General features: G+C 38.3%; 1 protein-coding gene across 8 annotated transcripts in view; it reads right to left on the reverse strand.

The window, feature by feature from the left end:
- The window catches only part of LOC127487168 (phosphatidylinositol 3,4,5-trisphosphate 3-phosphatase TPTE2), a 94,851-nt gene that overhangs the window by 56,570 nt on the left and 15,914 nt on the right, over positions 1 to 22,367 (reverse strand). For all 8 annotated transcript variants that reach the window (XM_070048998.1, XM_070048995.1, XM_070048997.1 and 5 more), the window contains 4 exons: positions 17,222 to 17,275; positions 4,179 to 4,232; positions 3,161 to 3,211; positions 2,328 to 2,381 (listed from right to left, as the gene is read on the reverse strand). In XM_070048998.1, the coding sequence (XP_069905099.1) occupies positions 2,328 to 2,381; positions 3,161 to 3,211; positions 4,179 to 4,232; positions 17,222 to 17,275 (213 nt within the window). The remainder of the gene's footprint in view (positions 1 to 2,327; positions 2,382 to 3,160; positions 3,212 to 4,178; positions 4,233 to 17,221; positions 17,276 to 22,367) is intronic.

Raw genomic sequence — 22,367 nt, forward strand, 5'->3', positions numbered from 1 at the left:
ATTCCCATGAACAAAAAATCATTAATGAGAGCTACAGTTGGTGTTGCAAATGTACTTTGGAGGTAAGGAAGTTAGGCACATATTTCCAAGGAAAAAACATCCTAAAGACTGAGTGCCTTCCATTCATCACAGGAGGGAAAACCTGGTTTCTGTAGGCTCCAGTGATGCTCCATTTTACCAGATGGCTGCAGACAAGGTAACTAATGGGGACCAATTTCCTACCCTGCTGAAACCTCCAATGCAAGACCCAAATTCCATCCCACGTGGAATGAATCCCAACACAGCTCTGATAGCCTATGCCCAAAACTGGAGAATGGAGAGAACAGATACTGAGCAGAGAACTTGGGACACAGATGAATGTTGTTAGGTTAACCTGAGATATAAGAAATCTTCAATACTTTTATTATCTCCCTCATCCACCTGCACCCACCCACTTTCCACCCAGACTAAGGAGCTAAGACTTAGGTAGATGGGCAACTGATTGATTAAAAAAGTAAAATTTACCTTGAGGTAGGCATCCTCTTACTACAAGCCCTTTCTGACTCCTGCAGTACACTGGATCTCCAGGAAGCAAAGAATTGTTACAACCCTGAAATTGCTTAAGAGTGGGGCCATAGAGAACCATGCTTGACAGAAACATGGAGGCACAAAGGAGTAGCTAGGAATGACACTAGCCTCTCTATTCTTTTTCTGCATCTTTTCAAAACTATCCAGAGTAAATATACAATTAAGACTATTTTGTTCTTATCAAAATTTAAATGCAGCTTCAAACAGTGTTGGAGGCAATGCAAATTGGATCAATCATATGGAAAACATGAAGAATATTCCTCAGGAAACTAAAAATAGATCTATGTGATCCTGACATCACACTCCTGGGAATATATGCAAGGCAAATTAAATCAGTATATGAAAGATGTAGCTGCACATCATATATATAGCGGCTCAATAATTGACAATAATAAAAACATGGAAGCAACCTAGATGACCATCAAATGGTGACAGGTAGTGAAAATGTGGTATAACTATTTTAATAAAATGTTTAGAAAAACAAAATGTGGCATGTACGCCCAATGGAATATTTCACAGCCACAACAAAGAATGCTATCCTGACCTTTTCAACAAAATGCATCGAACTGGAGATCATTAGACTATGTAAAATAAAGCAGACCATGGGGCCGGCATTGTGGCGCAGAGGGTTAAAGCCCTAGCCTGAAGCTGTGGCATCCCATGTGGGCGCTGGTTCTAGTCCCGGCTGCTCCTCTTCCAATCCAGCTCTGTTATGGCCTGGGAAAGCAGTACAAGATGGCCCAAGACCTTGGGCCCATGCACCTATGTGGGAGACCCGGAAGAAGCTCCTGGCTTCTGGCTTCAGATCAGCACAGCTCTGGCCTTTGTGGCCATCTGGGGAGTGAACCAGTGGATGGAAGACCAACCTCTCTGTCTCTACCTCTCTCTGTAACTCTGTCTTTCAAATAAATAAAATGAATCTTTAAAAAAAAGTAAAGCAGACAATGAAAAACAAATATCACATGTTTTACTTGCAGAAGTTAATATTATGGGAGAGTATAAAAATTGCATGGCTGGCATATCATTTGGCCATTACAATTACAATTACATTACAATTACAATTATAAATAATTGTTTCACTGATTCATACCATATACATGACAATATGTCCTTTTTTCACATTATGATTATGATCATGAGTCCTCACTTTCTCATATTAATCTGTTTTCAAGAAAAAATAGTAGAGGCTGGGCTGTGGCACAGCAGGTTAAAGCCCCGGCCTGCAGCTCCAGCATCCCATATGGGGACCAGTTCAAGTCCTGGCTACTTGACTTCCAATCAAGTTCACTGCCAATGTGCCTGGGAAAGCATCTGAATATGGCCCAAGTACTTGTGCTCCAGGCTCCTAGCTTAAGATCAGCTCGGCACTGGCAGATGTGACCATTTGGGGAGTAAACCAGTGAATGGAAGTCTTCTCTCTCTGTCTCTCTCTCTCTCTCTCTCTCTCTCTCTCTCTGTAACTCTTTAAATAAAACAATTTAGAAGAACAAATAATATATATGTATATAATCTCCACATATGAAGTAAATGTGGCAAAATACTAAAAATTATTAAATTTTCAAGCTGAAAAATAATAAACATAAAAGCTACCTACAGATAAAAGGAGACTTTAGAAAGACATGCTGTATTGTCACTGATGCTGCTGACAATGAAATTATCAAATCTCCATCTCTCTGGGTATACATGTGTATGAGTGTGTGTCTATTTATATGTGTATTGGTTTACATAATCAAATATATATTTGTTTATATAGAGCTCACGTTTCATCGACGTCTTCATCAACAGATATTACTGTTGACTGACTTAATGGAGTGCTGAAGGATTAAAAATATGTATATCAGATACAACATAATTTCCTAGATTTTATCTTGGTTCAATTAGTTACAATTACTCATTAACTTAGAAACTGGTTGACTTTTAAAAAAATCAATTTAAAAAGTAAACCATAGATATGTCAAAAAGTAAAATTCACCCTGAGTTTGCAGATACCTATTTCTCTTGCCCCATCCAATTTCATGACTCTCAAGTACATTCACCATCTCAATCTCCATGAATCACATTGTCTCTATAGCCTCTCAGGTAAGGTCAAGCAGACCTGAGGTGGCAGCTCCATTTTTTGTGGGTAGGCACCAGCCTCACATGGTGGCACAGCTCTGGAGAGTGAAGGATACATCCAGGATGCATTAGCTTTATTCTTTTCTGCTGAGGGCACCTCAGCTGCTGTCATTGCCACTTCCTTGGTCCATCCCGATGGCTTTCTCTGCAGCGTTGGCCTGCTCTAATAGTGTCATACAGACATTCTGATACTTTCCTAAAGGTTTGGCTGCTACAAACTCAGGGTGAAGTAAGCAGTAAGTAACAAGAGAAGTAAGTGAAGTAAACAGTAAGAGTAAGAAGAATCCTTTTTCAAACTATGCTTCTTCTTTCTATGATGATTCAAAACAAAGAGTATTACATACCGAAGCTTCCCATGAAAGGACCATTAGGAATGGCATGGAAGGAACTAAGTATTCTCATGGGTGCGCTCCTGACAGTGACTATCCCAAATTCCACCCCCCACCCCACACACCACAAATCATTTATGTCTTATTACCTTACACTGATGCGTTCACTTGGGGATGTTTTCAAGTCTGACTGGGCAGTACTAGAGGATTAAAAAGGTACATAGTAAGACCCCATGCAACTTGCTAAACTTGCTGCTTTACTTCAAAACGGTTTCAATAACTCTTCAGCTTACAAACTGGTTGACCCTTAAATACTTCATATACAAATCAGTTGTTTTGAATAGAATATGCCATGTTCCTTAAAAATGATTATTTCTATCATTGTGGTAAGTACTTTAGTCCTGTCAAAAAATGTAATGGTTCAGTATTAAAGTGCAGTTTCTTATCACTGAATGTGACGCGATGTGTAAAAACCTTTTCTGATGGGATTTATTTGAAATTCAACTCTAGGATGCTTATTGCACCTAAAGCCCTGCTTCCTAAGACCCTCCTTCACTCCTTTAATTCATCAAGGTGATCTTGCTTCCCTTTAGACAGGGTCTAATAGCTGGTAGCATGAGTCAGGGTTCCCTCCAATATGCTGTTATTTTTAGCTTCAGGGTACCTGCCTTACTAGGTAGCAGAGAACTGGAGGATACAGGAAACATCCAGGTTCCATTACCTCCTCCCCTTTCTGCTGAATTTATCTGATTTATCTGTTCCTTGTCCACTGCTTCCTCCCTCTTGCTCTAAATATGTCTCTCCTCTTTCCACCCAATCCAATAAGGTCTCATACAGAGGATTCTGAAGATATTCTGAGAGTTTGGCTAGTGATTGCCCAGGGTATAAATAACACAAGGAAGAGGAAACATTGATCTTGTAACATTTTTCTCTCTTATCCAATACAAACCAAAAGAAAGGTACCTACATAGGCTACAGAGAGACTAGTTAGAAACAGTGTCAAAGATGCTGTATGCCATGTATGTTTCTGACTACGAACTTCCCAAATCTTCATCTCTCTGTTTAATATGTATATATGAATGCTTGAATATATGTATAAATGTATATATTTTATGTATATATCTTGATATATTTTTATTTATATATATATAAATATATATATCTCACACTTCACTTGTAGCTCCATCAACATGTAGTGATCCATATTCATATATTGAAGTCCTGTTGGATTTAAAAACACATTAGTCAGATACCTTATAACTTTCTAGGTTTAAATTTTGGTCTTAAAAGTTTATATATCTTGTTTATCTTTTCAAAACACCAGCTTTTATTTTTGTTGATCTTTTGTATTTTCTTTAGTTTCCATATCATTGATTTCTTTTTTTCCACTTTGTTTATTTCTGCTCTGAATCTTAATATTTCTCACCTTTTTTATTTGAGATTTTGTTTATTCTTAAGTGCTTAAGATTCATCATTAGATTATTTATTTGATATCTGTCTTTTGTAATGTAAGCACTTAAGCAGTGGTGCCAGACAATGAGAAGGTAGACACCCTACGCTTGGCTCACTTTATTAAAATCTGATACACAAAACATTGAGTTTCCTAAGTGTTTTCCTGTTACTAATGGTGATAATACACCAACAGGAAGAAGCAACCCTCCATAATCTATTTTTCTTTTATCCAGTACAATATTTGAAAGAGAAATTTACCTACAGATGTTCCAGTGTGAAGGTCTTACTCTCTATTGTCATGGTTTCTCCTGACTGTGAATTTCATGAATATCAGTCTCCACCTTTCTGTGTATGTGTGTGAGTCCACAATCAATGGATGTGTGTATGTATATATGTATAAGTTATATATCTTATCCATCCTTTTATTTAAGGAATACAAGCTTCATACATATCATAATGAAACCTTCATGAACATCGTAATTCTTTTTTTTTAACAGGCAGAGTGGACAGTGAGAGAGACAGAGAGAAAGGTCTTCCTTTGCCATTGGTTCACCCTCCAATGGCTGCTGCGGCTGGTGCGCTGCAGCCAGTGCACCACGCTGATCCGAAGGCAGGAGCCAGGTGCTTATCCTGGTCTTCCATGGGGTGCAGGGCCCAAGCACTTGGGCCATCCTCCACTGCACTCCTGGGCCACAGCAGGGAGCTGGCCTGGAAGAGGGGCAACCAGGACAGAATCCGGCGCCCCGACCAGGACTAGAACCCGGTATGCCAGCGCCACTAGGTGGAGGATTAGCCTATTGAGCCACAATGCTGGCTTGAACATCACAATTCTTCCCACTGTATCCACCTGCACACCTACTCTTCCACTGCTCTTCCTCCTCTCTCTCTTATTCAACTCTTATTTTTTACTAAGATCTATTTTCAATTAACTTTATACACATATGATTAACTATTAAGTAAAGAGTACAACAAATAGTTGAAAAAACTGTTCCTCATGTAATTATCTATTAATATAACTATGTATTCATTTATTTCTCACATTTCATTGATAACTCCACCAAAGGATGCTGCTGCATGTGAAGGAGAGCTATAGAATTTAAAAATACATGACTGATTGACATGTAGTTCACATCTAAATAACTTACTTGAAAGGTTGTTATCTGTTATTCATACAAATCAAGCTTTCTATGTTTTAATGAATATGTTCCTTCTGTGAAAAACTTTAATGACTCAGGATCTAAGCTAAAGGATTGGTGTTGTGGCATTGCTGGTTAAATCTCCACCTCTGACATCAGTATTCCAAATGGGTATTGGTTCAAGACCCTGCTGCTCCACTTTTGATCCAGCTTCCTGATAATGTACCTAGGAAAGCAGTGGCGATGGCCCAAGTACTTGGGCACTGCCTCCACAAGGGAGACCTGAGAGAAGATCCAGGCCCCTAGCTTCAGCCTGGTGCAGCTCTGGCTTTCTAGCCATTTGAGGAGTGAACTAGCAGATGGAAGATCTTTCCCTCCCTCTGTCCCTCGTGCTCTCTCTGTAACACTGCCTTTCAAATATATGAAAAATCTGAAAAAAAAAAAAGATTTAAACTTAGTCATTTACTGTTGAACCTACACACAATGTGAAAGCACTTTCTGGTTTAATTTATTGCTAACTAAATTGCAGTTTCTAGGTACAAATACCTTTTACCCCATCTAATTTTCTTATTCTCATGTCTCTCCATCAACTCTCTATTTTCACCCATCTCTGTCCACCCTTTTGTATCTTCTCTATTCCTATTTCAGGAACTGTAGGCCTGAGGCAGAGGCTGTATCCAATGTGATGGAAGGTTTGGGTTTGAGGCAACAGCTTCACATAATGGCAGAATTCCCAAGGGTGAGGAACACAGACTGGGTCTCTTAGCTCCATTCTTCTGTGTTGAGTGCTCCCATTATCTCTGCCTTTTGCTATCTCCTCCTTGCTTCAGTGGGATTCTTTCCTCCCATGGCCCGGTAGAGACTCTAATAGAGTCTCATGCACAGGAAACCTAAGTTGTCAAAGCACTTGCTGTCTCCTAATTAAGGATGGCAAACACCAAGAGAAAGAAGCATCCTATGTGCTATTTCCTTTTATCAAAAATAATCTCAAAAACATGGTAATATACCTACAGATGCTATAGTGAGGTACTGTGTTTTAAGGTCTAGAAATAAGGCCATACATCTACAGCCAGAAGATTTTTGACAACATGAGCAGACCAGACATTAATGAAAGGACAGTCTCTCAAAAGATGATGCTGAGAAAACTGAATATGCACATGCAGAAGACTCAATCTTTCTCAATTTACAAAAATTAATTCAAAATTGATTGAAAATTTAAGTGTAAGACCTAAAACTATGAAACTATCAAAAGAAAACAGGAGAAACCTTTCTTGATATTTTGGACATGATGGAAAGCACAAGCAAGGAAAGCAAAAATAGACAAATGGGATTATGTTGAACTTAAAAAGTTTCTGCATAGCAAAGAAAACAATTAACAGAGTGAACAGATAATCTACAGAATGGTGGAAATATTTACAAACTCTACATCTGATAATGTTAATAATGTCCAGAGTATATAAGAACTCAAACACCTCAAGAGCAAAAATACCTAGCATTTAAGCCACTGGTTAGGATACTGTCATGCCATATCACAATGCCTGATTTCAAGTTACAGCTCTGTTCTAAATCCAGCTTGCTGATGCATACCCTAGGAGGCAGAAGGTGATGGCTTAAGTAATTGAGTCCCTGGTGCTCATGTGGGAAGACCAGATGAAGTTCCTGGCTCCCAGCTTCATGCTGGCTCAACCATGGTCATAACAGGCATTTGGGGAGTAGATCAGCAAATGCAGGTTCTCTCTGACTGGTTGTGTTTCACTGCCTGACTTTCCTTTAAAAAAAAAATAAAGCAAATAATCTCATTTAAAAATATACAGAAGACCTGAATGAACATTTCACAAAACATGACATGAATGACAAACTGGTATTTTGAAAAGCATTCAGCATTACTAATCATTGGGGAAATTCAAATCAAGAAAACATTGAGATACCATATCACCCTGGCTGGAATGTTTATTATTCAAAAGGCGAAAGTTAACAGGTGCTGGCAAGGATGTGGAGAAAAGTGATCCCATAAACACTCTATGTGGGAATGTAAATCAATATAGCCATTATGAAAAGCATTTTGTAGGTTTCTGAAAACATTAAAAATAGAACTACCATAGGATCAGCAATCCCATGACTACTTTTATACTGAAGGAAATTGAAATCATTATGTTGAGGTTTTCACATTCTTATGTTTATTGTAAGACAAGAGCCAAGATACAGAATCAAACTAAATATCTATCAATAGTGAATAAAGGAAATTTGGTGTATATGTACACAAAGGGCTGCTATTCAACAATTAAAAAGATAAATCTTGTCATTGTGACAACATTCATGGAACTGGAAAATATATTAAATGAAAAAGCCAGGCCAGAAAGACAAATACAGAATAACCTCATTAATACATAGAACCTAAAGAAGCCTAGTTCATAGAGGTAAAGTATAGAGTAATGGCTAGCAGTTGGGAATGGGGAAGAGGATTTCAGCAAGTTAAAAGTTAAAATCATGGGGGGCGGAGCCAAGATGGCAGAATAGTGAGGGCACGCACCGGTAGTCCGGGAAAATTTAGTTTAATAAAAGCAGAGTTACGGTAGCCTCAGAAAAAGGATCAGGAAAAAATTGCAGAGGAAACTCTTCCGGAGCTATTCGCTGTGACCCAAAGGACCTACTGGGAGAGCAGGGTCACCCACCACGCGGAAGCCGAACCACAGGAGCCCCAGAGTCTGAGCACCAGTGTGGGAAGGGGAGTCTATGTGACAAAGACACCAGCGGGGAGAGGAGTGACGCTAAGGGCTCCGAGTCCACACATCGGCACTGGAAGCAGAGGTGAGCTCAGTAACCGGAGACATTGGCGGGGAAACGGCAGACAGAATTTTAGAGGGACGCGGGTTTTGAAGCGGGAAAGTCCAACAGACTACAGGAGAGAAGGAAAAATAAATAAATAAATAAATAAATAAATAGGTGGGGGCATACTGGTACAGACAAGTTCCACTCTCCGCCAACCTTGCAAAGGTGAGCAAGAGACAAAGAGCTGGGATATACATAATAAAAGGGGAGAGTTAAGCCTACAATTCAGTAGCCTAGGCAACCCAGTGGGAGTCTGCAGTAGAAACGGAGCCTGCACAGACTCTTTGGGTAGAAGCCAGTGGAACCTAAATACCATCCATTCTACTCAGCCTTGCAGTATTACTTACCTCCTGAACAAAAAATAAAATAAAATAAAATAAATGAATAAATAAAGAGAGATTTACCACGCATAACCTGAGGGTGTCACCTTTGCACACCTGTAACCCTGAATAACCAAGCAGAGCTCTCAGGCCACACCCATCTCAAGCCTCCAAGGCTCCTCCAACAGCAGGCAGTCCACTTAACACGGACATAGTATAAAAAAAAAAAAAAAACCTCACAGTAAGGGAAACAGAATTTTTTTTTATCTTTTATTTAATGAATATAAATTTCCAAAGTACGTCTCATGGGTTACAATGGCTTTCCCCCCCATACCGTCCCTCCCACCCACCACCCTCCCCTTTCCCACTCCCTCTCCCCTTCCATTCACATCAAGATTCATTTTCGATTATCTTAGTATACAGAAGATCAGCTTAGTATACCTTAAGTAAGGATTTCAACAGTTTGTTCCCACACAGAAACATAAAGTGAAAAATAATAGATGATTTTTTTTTTAAATGATGATGAAATCAGATCAGACCTATTGTCATGTTTAATCCCAGTGAGAGTCAAGTTGGGAATTGATAGTTTCTTTTTTTTTTTTTTTAACAGAAGATCAGTTTAGTGTACATTAAGTAAAGATTTCAATCGTTTGCACCCCCATAGAAACACAAAGTGAAATATACTGTTTGAGTACTCGTTATAGCATTAAGCCTCAGTGTACAGCACATTAAGGACAGAGATCCTACATGAGGAGTAAGTGCACAGTGACTCCTGTTGTTGACTTTACAAATTGACACTCCTGTCTATGGCATCAGTAATCTCCCTATGCACCAGTCATGAGTTTCCAAGGCTATGGAAGCCCCTTGAGTTCTCTGACTCTTATCTTGTTTAGACAAGGTCATAGTCAAAGTGGAGGTTCTCTCCTCCCTTCAGAGAAAGGCACCTCCCTCTTTGAAGACCTGTTCTTAAGGGAAACAGAATTAACCATGCCAAGCAATAAACATAGAAATCGAGGGAACAAGATCAACGATGACATTATGATGCCTCCAAATAAACAAAACACCCCAAGCCAAGATTATGAAGATGATGAGATAGAAGAAATGCAAGATACAGATTTCAAAAAAATTTTTGATAAGAACATTTAGAAGTTTTCAAAAGCAAATCCTTGAACTACAGAAATCCTTATTGGACAGGATTGAAAATCTCTCTCGTGAAAATGAAATTTTAAGGAAGAATCAAAGTGAAATGCAGAAACTAGTAGAGCAGGAAAGTGTGATAGTGAAGAGAAACCAAAATGAAATGAAGAGCTCAATAGATCAAATGACAAACACATTAGAGAGCCTTACAAACAGAATGGGTGAAGCAGAAGAGAGAATATCGGACTTAGAAGACAGAGAACAGAAAAGGATACAGTCAAACCAAAGAAAAGAAGAGGAAATTAGAAATCTAAAAAATATTGTTGGGAATCTACAAGATACTATTAAAAAAAAACAACATTCGGGTCCTAGGAGTTCCTGAAGGCATGGAGAGAGAGAAAGGATTAGAAGGCCTTTTTAGTGAGATACTAGCAGAGAACTTTCCGGGTCTGGAGAAGGACAGAGACATCCTAATACAGGAAGCTCATAGAACCCCCAGTAAACATGACCAAAAGAGATCCTCACCATGACACGTTGTAATTAAACTCACCACAGTGAAACATAAAGAAAAGATCCTAAAATGTGCAAGAGAGAAACGTCAGATTACTCTCAGAGGATCTCCAATCAGACTCACAGCAGACTTCTCATCAGAAACACTACAGGCTAGGAGGGAATGGCGAGACATAGCCCAGGTACTAAGAGAGAAAAATTGCCAGCCCAGAATATTATATCCTGCTAAGCTCTCATTTGTGGATGAAGGTGATAGCAAACAGAAATTGAAAGACTTTGAGGCCACTTGTCTGGCCCTGCAAAAGATACTTAAAGATGTGCTACACTCAGAAACACAGAAACACGGCCATCAATATGAAAGAAGGGAAAGGAAGAAAAACCACCAGTAAAAGAGCATGGGAAGCTCAAAGCATATACTAGAAAATATCTCTGGGAAAATGGCAGAGCAAAGTCACTGTGTATCAATAGTCACATTAAACGTGAATGGCCTGAACTGTCCAGTTAAAAGACACAGACTGGCTGACTGGCTTAAGGAACAACACCCAACTATCTGTTGCCTACAAGAAACACATCTCTCTAACAAAGATGCATGCAGACTGAAAGTGAAAGGTTGGAAAAAGATATGCCATGCCAACAAAAACCAAAAAGAAGCAGGTGTAGCCATATTAATATCAGACAAAATAAACTTTAATACAAAAACTGTTAAGAGAGACAAAGAGGGGCACTATATAATGATTAAGGGTTCAAATCAACAGGAAGATGTAACTATTATAAATGTATATGCACCTAATTACAGGGCACCAGTCTATTTAAAAGATATGTTAAGGGACTTAAAGGGAGACTTAGATTCCAATACAATAGTACTGGGGTACTTCAATACTCCACTCTCAGAAATAGATAGATCATCTGGACAGAAGATCAACAAGGAAACAGCAGATTTAATCAACACTATTGCCCAAATGGATCTAACAGATATCAACAGAACTTTCAATCCTACATCTAAAGGCTTTACATTCTTCTCAGCAGTGCATGGAACCTTCTCTAGGATTGATCACATACTAGGCCATAAAGCAAGTCTCAGCAAATTCAAAAGAATTAGAATCATACCATGCAGCTTCTCAGACCACAGTGGAATGAAGCTGGAAATTAGCAACTCAGGAAACCTCAGAAAGTATGCAAACACATGGAGACTGAACAACATGCTCCTGAATGAACACTGGATCATTCAAGAAATCAAAAGAGAAGTCAGAAATTTTCCGGAAGTAAATGGATAACAACACAACATATCAAAACTTATGGGATACGGCAAAAGCAGTATTGAGAGGCAAGTTTATAGTAATAGGGGCCTATATCAAGAAATTGGAAAGGCACCAAATAAATGAGCTTTCAGTGCATCTCAAGATCTAGAAACACTTCAGCAAACCAGACCCAAATCTAGTAGTAGAAGAGAAATAATTAAAATCAGAGAAGAAATTAACAGGATTGAATCAAAAAAAAAAAAACATTACAAAAAATCAGCCAAGCGAACAGCTGGTTTTTTGAAAAAATAAACAAAATTGACACCCCATTGGCCCAACTTACTAAAAAAAAAGAAGAGAAAAGACTCAAATCAATAAAATCAGAGATGAAAAAGGAAACATGACAACAGACACCACAGAAATAAAAAGAATCATCAGAAATTACTACAAGGACTTGTATGCCAGCAAGCAAGAAAATCTATCAGAAATGGATAGATTCCTGGACACATGCAATCTACCTAAATTGAACCAGGAAGACATAGAAAACCTAAATAGACCCATAACTGAAACAGAAATTGAAACAGTAATAAAGGCCCTCCCAACAAAGAAAAGCCCAGGACCAGATGGATTCACTGCGGAATTCTACCAGACATTTAAAGAAGAACTGATTCCATTTCTTCTCAAACTATTCAGAACAATCGAAAAAGAGGGAATCCTCCCAAATTCTTTCTATGAAGCCAGCATCACCTTAATCCCTAAGCCAGAGAAAGATGCAGCACTGAAAGAAAATTATAGACCAATATCCCTGATGAACATAGACGCAAAAATCCTCAATAAAATTCTCGCCAATAGAATACAACAACACATCAGGAAATTCATCCACCCAGACCAAGTGGAATTTATTCCTGGTATGCAGGGATGGTTCAACATTCGCAAATCAATCAATGTGATTCACCACATTAACAGACTGCAGAAGAAAAACCATATGATTATCTCAATAGATGCAGAGAAAGCATTTGATAAAATTCAACACCCTTTCACGATGAAAACTCTAAGCAAATTGGGTATAGAAGGCACATTCCTCACTATAATCAAAGCAATTTATGAAAAGCCCACAGCCAGCATCCTATTGAATGGGGAAAAGTTGGAAGCATTTCCACTGAGATCTGGCACCAGACAGGGATGCCCACTCTCACCACTTCTATTTAACATAGTTCTGGAAGTTTTAGCCAGAGCCATCAGACAAGAAAAAGAAATTAAAGGAATACAAATTGAGAAGGAAGAAGTCAAACTATCCCTCTTTACAGACGATATGATTCTTTACTTAGGGGATCCAAAGAACTCTACTAAGAGACTATTGGAACTCATAGAGGAGTTTGGCAAAGTGACAGGATATAAAATCAATGCACAAAAATCAACAGCCTTTGTATACACAAGCAATGCCATGACTGAGAAAGAACTGCTAAGATCAATCCCATTCACAATAGCTACAAAAACAATCAAATACCTTGGAATAAACTTAACCAAGGATGTTAAAGATCTCTATGATGAAAATTACAAAATCTTAAAGAAAGAAATAGAAGAGGATACCAAAAAATGGAAAAATCTTCCATGCTCATGGATTGGAAGAATCAACATCATCAAAATGTCCATTCTCCCAAAAGCAATTTATAGATTCAATGCAATCCCAATCAAGATACCAAAGACATTCTTCTCAGATCTAGAAAAAATGATGCTGAAATTCATATGGAGGCACAATAGACCTCGAATAGCTAAAGCAATCTTGTACAACAAAAACAAAGCTGGAGGCATCACAATACCAGATTTCAGGACATACTACAGGGCAGTTGTAATCAAAACAGCATGGTACTGGTACAGAAACAGATGGATAGACCAATGGAACAGAATTGAAACACCAGAAATCAACCCAAACATCTACAGCCAATTTATATTTAATCAAGGACCTAAAACCAATTCCTGGAGCAAGGACAGTCTATTCAATAAATGGTGCTGGGAAAACTGGATTTCCACGTGCAGAATCATGAAGCAAGAACCCTACCTTACACCTTACACAAAAATCCACTCAATGTGGATTAAAGACCTAAATCTACGACCTGACACCATCAAGTTATTAGAGAACATTGGAGAAACTCTTCAAGATATTGGCACAGGCAAAGAATTTCTGGAAAAGACCCGGGAGGCACAGGCAAAGCCAAAATCAACTATTGGGATTGCATCAAATTGAGAAGTTTCTGTACTGCAAAAGAAACAGTCAGGAGAGTGAAGAGACAACCGACAGAATGGGAAAAAATATTTGCAAACTATGCAACAGATAAAGGGTTAATAACCAGAATCTACAAAGACATCAAGAAACTCCACAAACACAAAACCAACAACCCACTTAAGAAATGGGCCAAAGACCTCAATAGACATTTTTCAAAAGAGGAAATCCAAATGGCCAACAGGCACATGAAAAAATGTTCAAGGTCACTAGCAATCAGGGAAATGCAAATCAAAACCACAATGAGATTCCACCTCACCCCGGTTAGAATGACTCACATATAGAAATCTACCAACAACAGATGCTGGCGAGGATGTGGGGAAAAAGGGACACTAACCCACTGTTGGTGGGAATGCAAACTGGTCAAGCCACTATGGAAGTCAGTCTGGAGATTCCTCAGAAACCTGAATAGAACCCTACCGTTCGACCCAGCCATCCCACTCCTTGGAATTTACCCAAAGGAATTTAAATTTGCAAACAAAAAGCGGTCTGCACCCTAATGTTTATAGCAGCACAATTCACAATAGCCAAGACCTGGAACCAACCTAAATGCCCATCAAAGGTAGACTGGATAAAGAAATTATGGGATATGTACTCTTTAGAATACTATACCGCAGTAAGAAACAACGAAATCCAGTCATTTGCAACAAAATGGAGGAATCTAGAACACATCATGCTGAGTGAAATAAGCCAGTCCCAAAGGGACAAATACCATATGTTCTCCCTGATCGGTGACAACTTACTGGACACCAAAAAGGAAACCTGTTGAAGTGAAATGGACACTATGAGAAACGGTGACTTGATCAGCATAGCCCTGACTGTTAATGAACAACTTAATACATTATCCCTCTTAGTAGTTTTTTTGTCTACTCTACTTAATATGACTGGTTTAATTCTGTAATTAATACACAGTTATTCTTAAGTGTTGAAATTTAACTGAAATGTGATCCCTGTTAAACATAAGAGTGGGGATAAGAGAGGGAAGAGATGTACAATTTGGGACATGCTCAGGCTGACTTGCCCCAAATGGTAGAGTTAGAAACATACCAGGGGATTCCAATTCAATCCCATCAAGGTGGCATGTGCCAATGCCATCTCACTAGTCCAAGTGATCAATTTTCAGTTCACAATTGATCATAATGAAAGGACTAAGAGTCAAAAGGAGCACATAAACAAGTCTAGTACCTGCTAATACTAACCGATAGAATAAATAAAGGGGAGAGTGATCCAACGTGGGAAGTGAGATACTCAGCAGACTCATAGAATGGCAGATGTCCTAAACAGCACTCTGGCCTCAGAATCAGCCCTAAAGGCATTCGGATCTGGCTGAAAAGCCCATGAGAGTATTTCAGGCATGGAAAGCCAAGACACTCTGGCAAAAAAAAAAAATACTAAACAAAAGATCTCTGTGAGTGAGATCCCAGTGGAAAGAACAGGTCTTCAAAGAAGGAGGTACCTTTCTCTGAAGGGAGGAGAGAACCTCTACTTTGACTATGACCTTGTCTAAACAAGATAAGAGTCGGAGAACTCAAGGGGCTTCCATAGCCTTGGAAACTCATGACTGGAGCATGGGGAGATTACTGAGGCCATAAACAAGAGTGTCAATTTGTAAAGTCAACAACAGGAGTCACTGTGCACTCGCTCCTCATGTAGGATCTCTGTCCTTAGCGTGCTGTACATTGAGACTTAATGCTATAACTAGTACTCAAACAGTATATTTCACTTTGTGTTTCTATGGGGGTGCAAACTGTTGAAAGCTTTACTTAATGTATGCTAAACTGATCTTCTGTAAAAAAAAAAAAAAGAAGAAGAAGAAGAAATTATCAATTCCCAACTTGATTCTCACTGGGATTAAACATGACAATAGGTCTGATCTGATTTCATCATCATTTAAAAAATCATCTATTATTTTTCACTTTATGTTTCTGTGTGGGAGCAAACTGTTGAAATCTTTACTTAATGTATGCTAAACTGATCTTCTGTAGATAAAGAGAATCGAAAATGAATCTTGATGTGAATGGAATGGGAGAGGGAGTGGGAGAGGGGAGGGTTGTGGGTGGGAGGGATGTTATGTGGGGGAAGCCATTGTTATCCATAAGCTGTACTTTGGAAATTTATATTCATTAAATAAAAGTTAAAAAATAAAGTTAAAATCAGAGGGTGTGGTATTATGGCACAGTGAAGTTAAGCTGCTGCTTGTGACACCCACATGCCATATTGGAGCACGGTTGAGTCCAAGCTGCTTGACTTCTAATCCAGCTTCCTGCTAATATGCCTAGGAAAGCAATGGAAGATGGCCAAAATTTTTGGGCTCCTGCCACCTATGTAGGAGAGAAGGGTTTCCTGGTTTTTCACTTCAACCTAGCCCAGACCAGGCTTTTGTGGACATTTGGGGAGTGAACATGGATGGAAGATTTTCTTTCTCTCTCAAGCTCTTTAAAATGAATAAATCATTTTTAAAGTTACAATTATCAAGAATAAGTTTTAATATTCTATTGCAAGTAGGGTTATTACTGTTATTGGTAATATACCATATATTTCAAGATAGTTAGAAGAGAGAACTTTAAATGTTTCAACACAAAGAAATAACGCTTATGGTAATGAATGTTATTTACTCTGATGTGCTCATTATATGGAATACATGTATTGCAATATCACATTGTACTCCATGAATCCATGCTGTGGGCCTGAGTCAAAATCATAATGAGTTTCAGAATGGGTTTGGAGCATCAGTCCCATATGGTGGCAGACTTTCCTACAGGATTGGCTGTTACTAAGAATGACAAATATACAGACTGGAAGAATCATCCCACTCACAACTCTCCTTTCATCCAGTTTAAACTAAAAAGAAAACAGAAAATTCACTACATTTTTGAAAATGAGAACATTTAAATGATACAAAAGGTTTCATCAGTTGTCAAGGATACTCCCAAGAGTAGACTTATAAATTTCAACCTTGTTTTCTTTTTCATAGTCTTACTTGTGTGTGTGTGTGTGTGTGTGTGTGTATTAAAAGAAATACCTTTGTGTATGAACATACATAGGGTACTCGTGATAGTTTTTGAGAAAATGGAATTAAAATTAGCTGCAAATTTTGGGAATGCATTCACAGTTTGTTAATAATATTCATATTCCAAAAACTTTTTAAAGATATCTCTGTGCATGAATTTCAACATAAGCTTTTATTTGAATTCCATTTTCATGAGTTCTTGGAAGTTCTGCCCTATATTTAGTTATGCATATATATGGGTTTGGTGTATATGTATACACACAAATACATCTATAACTTTTAAAATTTATAACTCACATGGTACTGGGTGCTTCCTCATAATTTTCATATGTCAATTCTTCTGTATTTGGTCTAAAGAATTAGAAAGTAAATAGTGAGATACCATGGGGTAAGATATCTTACCTTTTTGTGTCAACTAATTACATTCATTCTAAAAACTGATGTGATATATAGATATAGATATCACTATTTTTCAATCTGGCTTTTTAAAAAATTAGAAATGAAGCTCTTTGTGGTGGAAATGAATATATTAGGCTTGTGAAAGTTGTAATATATGCAGATTTAAGTACCTATTATCTTAACACCAGCTTGTAAGAGTCTTTGGAAAGGACATTTATTACAAACTCAAACTACATTTTATAGATCCACATACCATTTACTATGTCCAGAGTCCTCATTCTTATGTCCCTCTTTATTTTCACCTCTCATGGTCGTCTTCCTTGCCTATGAAACACTTCACTTGAAAGCAATGATGACATTGTTGCTGAGTTGACAGAAGCAGCAAATACATAACTTAAAAAAATAACCATGAAGGAGAAACCAGAAGAATTCCCATGACCGCTTATAATTAAAATATTTGGAGGAAGCACCTGGCTCCTGGATTCGGATCGGTGCAGCGTGCTGGCCATAACAGCCATTTGTGGGGTGAACCAATGGAAGGAAGACCTTTCTCTGTCTCTCTGTCTCTCTCTCTCTCTCACTCTCTCACTGTCTAACTCTGCCTGTCAAAAAAAAGTTAAGTAAAGGGGAATATTTTGCTAAGAGAGTACTGAGTTTTAGTACTTGGTATAGAGCTTCCAACCAATGTATTCCATCAAGGAAGATAGCAACAGCTGACCTGTCAGCAGCATTGCAGAGAGGGAGTCTGCTCAGCTGACAAGGTTGTGTTTTCCAAAACTGATGCTTAATTGTAGATGTTATCCTAATTTGTGACATGGAACTAACTCACACATCAGTCTTTGATCAAACAAAAGTACAGATTCTATAAAAACACAATCTGGCTTTTGAATTTGTTAAATCACATGCTTTGCCACAGGAAATGGAGGCTCTTACAAGGGTTGGATCAGAATTAAAACCCCAAACCCACCCTCTGTTAACCAAGCAGGGATGGTCTGCATTACTTTACTCAACAAGAAGGAAGCAACTGTAATGAGGAGAGATTGCCTCGCCTTACTAACGATTAGCTAGTACCATCATCTAAGGAAAATGAAGCCATGTTGCATCCATGTGTTTCCATCTGCAGAAACCTCACAGGACAGTACAAATTCCTGGCACTTTTACACTCATTGAAGCAGCAAATTCCTCCTTGCCTTTAAGGGCTATGGTTGTGGCATGACCCTTGGCTAACAGGCTGTGAAAATCCAGTTTGCTGTAGCAGAGCTTTCTAACAGACATTTTAAAAAAATCGAATAACCATGTGAAATAATTCTGGCTTAAAAATAGAACATAAATTACAGAGTGGAAGGTGAAGGACAAAAAAGCCTTTTACCTTTAATTTTCCTGGAGAATTGCATAAAGATTTTTGTATAATAGTTTTGCCCTGATTACTGAAGTGGCACGTAAAACTAGAATGAATATTTTGTTTTGAAAAGGTGCTCAAGCTCTGATATTTTTGGTTTTCATAGCTGTGAAGTATTTATCATTTGCATGACTAATAGCACAGGAAAAACCTATTCATAAGCTTTACAATCAAGTGTAGAAGAGCTTTCAACTAACTGGAGTGTTTTGTTTTTTTAAACAGGCAGAGTGGATAGTGAGAGAGAGAGAGACAGAGAGAAAGGTCTTCCTTTTTTTGCCGTTGGTTTACTCTTCAATGGCACAGGAGGCAGGTGCTTCTCCTGGTCTCCCATGTGGGTGCAGAGCCCAAGTACTTGGGCCATCCTCCACTGCCCTCCCAGGCCATAGCAGAGGGCTGGCCTGGAAGAGGGGCAACCAGGACAGAATCCAGCACCCCAACTGGGACTAGAACCCGGTGTGCTGGTGCTGCAGGTGGAGGATTAGCCTATTGAGCCATGGCACTGGCCCTTACTGGAGTTTTTAAAGCTGACAAAAGATTATCTTGAGCTGGGCCGCTGGAGATAAATTTAGCCTTCAGAACTGCTATATCACTGATCCTGAGATCTATGTACCACCCCAAATTTGCTTAGTTTCACAGTCTTGTGCAAGTAACCTTTTGTCTTATGTGTGTAGCTGAGAGAAGAGTGTATGCTGTGTGTCCATGTATTTATGGTTCCTAAGAATTTGGCACAAGTTGGAAATAATTGCCTACACTGAGAATCTATACTGCAGAATATGCTGTATCAAAGACTTTTTCTTTTAAATTAGTTGAGTGTCTTTTATACATTATTGAAATTATTGGTAGCCCACCCCCTGAAGTGCTTAATAACTGGCATTAAGGTTATAGGATGGGAAAAAAGCTGGGTAGGATTTTCATAGATAAGGAAACTGAAGAAATTAAAGCCAGGCCATGGCTATCAAGAATGTTTCCATTGTGAATATTTCCAAGCTTTGGTATAATTTTTATAATCCTCATTTATGAAGCTCCTTGTGTAAAAGACAGAAAGTTTTGACCAACTTTATTGAAAATATATTTGACTATATAAAAATTGATTTGACTCAAATGCAGGGAAATCAGATTCAAGAAGTATAGTTTACGGAAATAGGAAACATTCATTAGTGAATTGGTGGGGTTTTGAAGCTTCTAACTTCCCAGAATGTTCTGGTTTCTGAGAATTCTATAATTAATAGAAATTTATGACAACTAAGATTGCATTTTGGAAGCAACTATGAAAATTTTGCAGTTTTAATTTTGGATTGCTATGCAGATGTTATAAATATGTTAAAAATGTGAAAGACTTGGCAAAATGTAAGCTGGAAAAGATTATCTTACATTTATGGTTTTAGTTAAAAATGTTTCTATCAGATACTAAGGTGGGCTTTTACTGGACAGATGTTAATAATAACTGATTTGGCTACCTGATCAATGTTCCCATATAGCCCTACACATTTTGTGACAAGATAACAAAATTTCCAAAACCTGGAGATGGGTCCACCTGTGCTCTTATTATTGGTATTCATTTGGTATGAACAAAACTCAGTTTGAGAGAATTTGTCTGTTGAGATGTTAATACAAAGCTTAACAATGGGAAGACTGTATTTGTTGGCATAAGAAATACTGGTGTCAACAGAGGAAAATTGGTGACCTTGGGTCATTATTCTATGCCCTGATCAGACTAGCAGCTAGATAGGTGAGTTTGAATTTCTTTCTTTTTCTTTTCTTTTTTCTTTCTTTCTTTCTTTCTTTTTTTTTTTTTGACAGGCAGAGTTAGTGAGAGATAAAGGTCTTCCTTCCATTGGTTCACCCCCCAAATGGCCACTACGGCAGGCGTGCTGCACCAATCTGAAGCAGGAGCTGGGTGCTTCCTCCTGGTCTCCCATGAGAGTGCAGGGCCCAAGCACTTGGGCCATCCTCCACTGCCTTCCCGGGTCACAGCAGAAAGCTGGACTGGAAGAGGAGCAACCGGGACAGAATCCGGCACCCCAACCGGGACGAGAACCCGGGGTACCGGCGCTGCAGGCAGAGGATTAGCCTAGTGAGTCGCAGCGCCGGCCTGAATTTCTAACATGCCTAAAAATATTATGGTTTGATCCAAAGACCCTCTTTTTCTTTAACTATCATGATAAGGTTTTGTTTTGGTTTTTATTTTTATACAAGAGCAGCATTTATTTTAAGTTGTTTTATTTTAATATTACAACTTTTGTTTTTTTCAGCTGTGATGCCAATGGTAACTCTGCCTTTCATTTTGTTGAACTTACAAGAAAACCAGCTGGCATCTGATCGAAAGTATTATGTAAAATCTTTTCTTAAACTATCAGAGGGTGCTTCGATCATTTTTCTCCTTTGGTTTGTAGAGTTAGGACTGAAGTTTCACCTCTGATCACTATAGTTGCCATCACTTTTCTGTATTTAAAACTACTGATATTTGCTTTCCTATATGAGGAAATGTTACCTAAGGATGTCTGGCATTTTCTTTCAGGGTTTTCCAGTTTGAGTGTTCTCAGTGTTCCTATGAAGATAATTGTTTTGTGTGCTGATGTTGAGTTTTTGTTTGTCTTTTTTTTCCAGTGTTTTTTTTTTCTCAGTAGTTTTGTGTTAGCACTGATTAAGCTTAATTGTCTCCATAGCCAATGAAATGTTAAAGACTATGGGGGGAGTCTTTTTTTTTTTAACATGTCATTGTGCATCTGTTAAATCTTGATCAGGGTTTCAAGAATGACTGCAGTGGGTTTTGGAAACAAACTTAACATTATTGATTTGGGGTTTCCCAGAGATACAGTTCACAGTTAATTGTTGAACTCTAATACAACTGACCATTTAAAATTTAACAATGGCTTATTTTTTTAAACAGTGTCAGCTGTTAAATCTTGACATTTCAATTGAAACATGAATTGTAGTTATAACTCAATACAAATTCAATAGTTGTATTTGGAGTTAAACTATTTTAATAAATAAATTCATTTAATGAAACTGAAAAGAAAAGATTTACTTGAAAAACAGAGGGACAAAGAGTGGGAGAGAGAGAGCAAGAGCAAGAGCAAGAGAAGGACAGAGAGAAATATAGCTATCCTTTACTGGCTTCAACAAGGGCTGCACCAGGGCAATGTCAGGAGGCAGAAACTCCATCTCAATTCCCCATGTGGGTGACAGGGTCTAATGTTGAGTCATCATCCACATCCTTTCAAGATGCATTAACAGGAAGTTAGATTGGACAGGCAACAACCAAGACTGGGACCAGCACTGCAATCTGTGATGCCACAGCTGCAAGTAGTATCAACCTTCCATGTGTGCCACTCTATACACCTTTTGATGATTACTCATGGATAAACCTGTACACATACACACACAACATATATACACACAGATGTATGTAATCTGATATAAATGCAACCCTAAAAGACAAAGGATTAAAGTAATATTTAGTTCTCTCTGGATATACTACTCTTTTAATAGTCCTGATATAGTCATTATTGTCACATGAAGCCTCATTTTTAATTTTCAATAGTACCTACCACATTCAAATCAGTGATATGCACATGTGTATTTGTATATCAATCAGTTCACAGGTAGTACCTTAATTTTAAGGATAGTGTACACTTACCTGTG

The sequence above is a fragment of the Oryctolagus cuniculus genome, chromosome 9, assembly GCF_964237555.1.
Source record: "Oryctolagus cuniculus chromosome 9, mOryCun1.1, whole genome shotgun sequence".
NCBI classification, from domain to species: domain Eukaryota; kingdom Metazoa; phylum Chordata; class Mammalia; order Lagomorpha; family Leporidae; genus Oryctolagus; species Oryctolagus cuniculus.